At 35.8% G+C, this 3,589-nt stretch overlaps 1 protein-coding gene across 1 annotated transcript; it reads left to right on the plus strand.

Annotated features, from left to right (window-relative positions):
* Positions 1-1,382: 1,382 nt before the first annotated feature.
* LOC102891643 (olfactory receptor 8B3-like) lies at positions 1,383-2,314 on the plus strand. The gene is given in 2 exon segments (XM_015596306.2): positions 1,383-1,830; positions 1,833-2,314. Coding segments are annotated over 2 exon segments (930 nt in total).
* The last annotated feature ends 1,275 nt before the right edge of the window (positions 2,315-3,589 follow it).

Genomic DNA, 3,589 nt, shown 5'->3' on the forward strand with positions numbered 1-3,589 from the left:
TGCAATATTTGAAAAAACGAAAATCAGTTGAAGAACTGAGGAAGCATGAATGCAGAACCTTTGCAGAAAATATTTCCATTTAAAATATGGGAATAAATAGGGAATGAAATAATATCATAGATTTCTTTTCAAAAATGATGATTATGGAGAGATGGGAGTTTACTTCAGATGCACATTGAGGGAGGTACAATCCCCTGGGTGAAGTGAAAATGAGGACATATTGAACCCCAGAGGAACTAGAGACAGATCAGAGTCCACTTATATAATCGCCTTATTCCCTTTTACACATAAAATCTACTCCCTAGGGAAAAGGCTGAGCAGATTTCTACTCTTTTTATAACTAAGTGCATTAAACCATCAAACTCATTAAATTTTCTCTGTCTAATCAAATAGCAAAGGTGAACATAATAAAATCTTTTTACTTTTCTCTGCTACTTGAGAGAACTCAAAGCCATAATCAGAATGTATAATCTGTACTTCAGAAAAATTTACAAGGTATGTCTGAATTTAAATGTCCACTATATTCTCTTAGAATCAAAAGACTCAAAGCCTCAGAAGCTGAAATTGCTTTTCTAGGACCACGAGAGTTAATACCAAGGATAAGAGAGCACTGAGATTTTCTGACGTAAGGTGAGTTTCTGAATTCCACTTATCATAATATATTCTTTGTTTTCAGATGGAAGCCCAAGGACCTAAGATATGCCAATTTCCTTGCAGTTTGTGCATTTCTGGTATTCACGTAAAACTGGTGAAAATTGTGTTTGTGGGGAGATCAGAGATTGTTCAGAGATATTAGGGGCTCAGGATGTACAGTCTCTCAGTTGATAAGTTTTCTTTAAATGGATAGAATTCTCACTGCTCCTCATTTGTGGCTTTTATGCTGTGACATGGGACAGTCACTTAACCTCTCCCTTAATTGGAACAGTGATCTAGTTTCCTACCCCTCCAACTCTAATCTACATTAGAGGCTAGCACCAGGTGCTAGGGTTCTTGCCTACAATTTTACTAGTGGTGATTGTGGCGGGGGATGGGGAGGTCACATGAATAAAGAGATGTTGAAATGAGAGAAAGATGATTCTGTCCTAGTCCAAACTTCTCGCTTGTCTCATTTGTTTGTTTGTTTGTTTGTTATGTTTTGTTTTACTGCAGTCATGTTTGCATATGAAAGAACTGTCCTTCCCTCTGCAGGCTAAGTTTGTGATAATTTAGCTTATAAGACTCTAGTAATGGAAACTTAGTGTCATTTAGTATCCTAACAATGTTGGGTAGTCTCAGGCATTCCCATGTATACAGCCACTTGTAGGACAAGATACTGCAGGAGGAGCTGAGTTATTCTGCGTGTAATCTTTTTCTCCCCTGTTCATAGATTCTGTTGGAGAAGAATGGCTCTCAGAAATGGCTCAGTCGTGACTGAATTCATTCTCATGGGTTTAACAGACCGACCAGAGCTCCAACTCCCCCTGTTCTTCCTGTTTCTAGTAATGTATGTGGTTACTGTGTTGGGAAATTTGGGTCTGATGATTCTAATCATGCTGAATTCACACCTACACACTCCCATGTACTTTTTCCTCTTTAACTTGTCTTTCATAGACCTCTGTTACTCTTCTGTGTTTACACCCAAAATGCTGATTAACTTCATTTCAAAGAAGAATATTATCTCCTACATGGGGTGCATGATCCAGCTCTACTTTTTCTGCTTTTTTGCTATTTCTGAATGTTATGTGCTGACATCAATGGCTTATGATCGCTATGTGGCCATCTGTAACCCACTTTTGTATAACTACGTCATGTCACCTAAAGTGTGCTCCAATATTATACTCGGTTCATACTTGATGGCGTTTACTGTTCTATGGCCCACACTGGATGCATGCTGAGACTGACCTTCTGTGATGTGAACACCATCAACCACTATTTGTGTGACATCCTCCCCATGCTCCAGCTCTCTTGTACCAGCACGTACATCAACGAGCTTGTAGTTTTCATTTTGGTAAGCGTTAACATCACTGTGACCAGTCTCACCCTCTTTGTCTCTTATGGTTTCATCATCTCTAGCATCCTACGCATCAGCTCCATGGAGGGCAGGTCGAAAGCCTTCAGCACCTGCAGTTCCCACATACTTGCTATATTTCTCTTCTTTGGATCAGGTGCATTTATGTATATCCAACCATCTTCTGCTGGATCTCTGGATGAGAAAAAAATCTCTTCTGTCTTTTACACCAATACAGTTCCCATGATGAATCCTTTAATCTACAGCCTGAGAAACAAAGATGTTAGAATTGCCTTGAGAAAAACTCTAAATAGGAGAAAATTTTGATTGGAAATAGTTTTTTTGGTGTGTGTGTGTATGTGTGTGTGTGTGTGCGCAGTTAGTCAAAGGACATGGAGATTCATTGTGTTTAATTTTAATTAAGAGTTTTATTGTCAACCTTCGATTCTATTTATCATGTTGAAAGAAATTTTAGTCTTCTCTCAATAATTTATTTGCACTTTTTGAGAGTAGGTCTTCTCTTTTTTCTCATCATTTGCACAATTTATTTTCCTCAGTTTTTTCACATTTAATAAAAATATTTTAAAAAGAATTTATTATTTTCTGATTTTTATTTATCATTTTGAACATGTATTTTTCTCTCTGGAAATAGAAGACTGGTTTTCAATCAAATCAAGGAACATATGGTGACATAATGGCATGGGGATGTCTATCTGCCATTTGCCATTGGAACCGCAATTCGAACAATGTGTTTCTACTCCCATTTTTACACCTTGCACTGAGCAAGAACATGTTTGCTTTAATGTCAGACATGAAAAATTCCATAGAAACTGTCAAGTGTAGCCCAGTTTCCACTGGTAGACACAAAGCATTATGGTTTCTTTGTCACAGAGTTTTCTTACCCCTGCACGCTCAACACATTGTATAACAGACTGCCAAAATATTTATTTACAGATGAGAAAGTAAAGCTCGGAGTGGTTAATGATTTATTTACAGTCATATATCTTAATTTAAAAAATCTAAACTACATCTTATTCTTCTGATATTAAGCCTACTACTCTTTCTAGTATACTTTGTTTCTCTATATTTTATTATTTTTGTTGAGTAATCTTGGAATATGAGAAAACAATACTCAATTGAAAGTTGATTTCGCTTTGTTCCAGGATCATATATGAATTATTCATTCTTATTTTAGTTAAGAAAACTGTTTTTTGCTTCCTTTTGTTGGGAAAATTGAGAACTTTTGTGCTAAAATAGCTGGGAAAGATTGACTCAATTAAGAAAATACATTTTCCACAATTTTATAAAAAATGAATTTGGAATATTTGCAAGTTTTTGTAATTCTAAGAGTGAGGTATAAAAGAGAAAGGACCCAAGAACATGTAATTAGCTCAGGACTCAACAAGACACATGACCAATAAATAAATTCTTTTTTTTAGGGAGTGATCATAAGGATTGAGAATATAGAGATATGTGCAGGATGTTGACTTATGGTTTAAATAACTACTCATACCCCATCCCTTTATCTTAAAATCAATATGCTTTATTTTCACTTAATAATTCTATTTATAAAAATAGTTGATCTCGGTTGTAGTTTTATTT

Source organism: Pteropus alecto, unplaced genomic scaffold (genome assembly GCF_000325575.1).
Source record: "Pteropus alecto unplaced genomic scaffold, ASM32557v1 scaffold1039, whole genome shotgun sequence".
In the NCBI taxonomy this organism is placed as follows: Eukaryota; Metazoa; Chordata; class Mammalia; order Chiroptera; family Pteropodidae; genus Pteropus; species Pteropus alecto.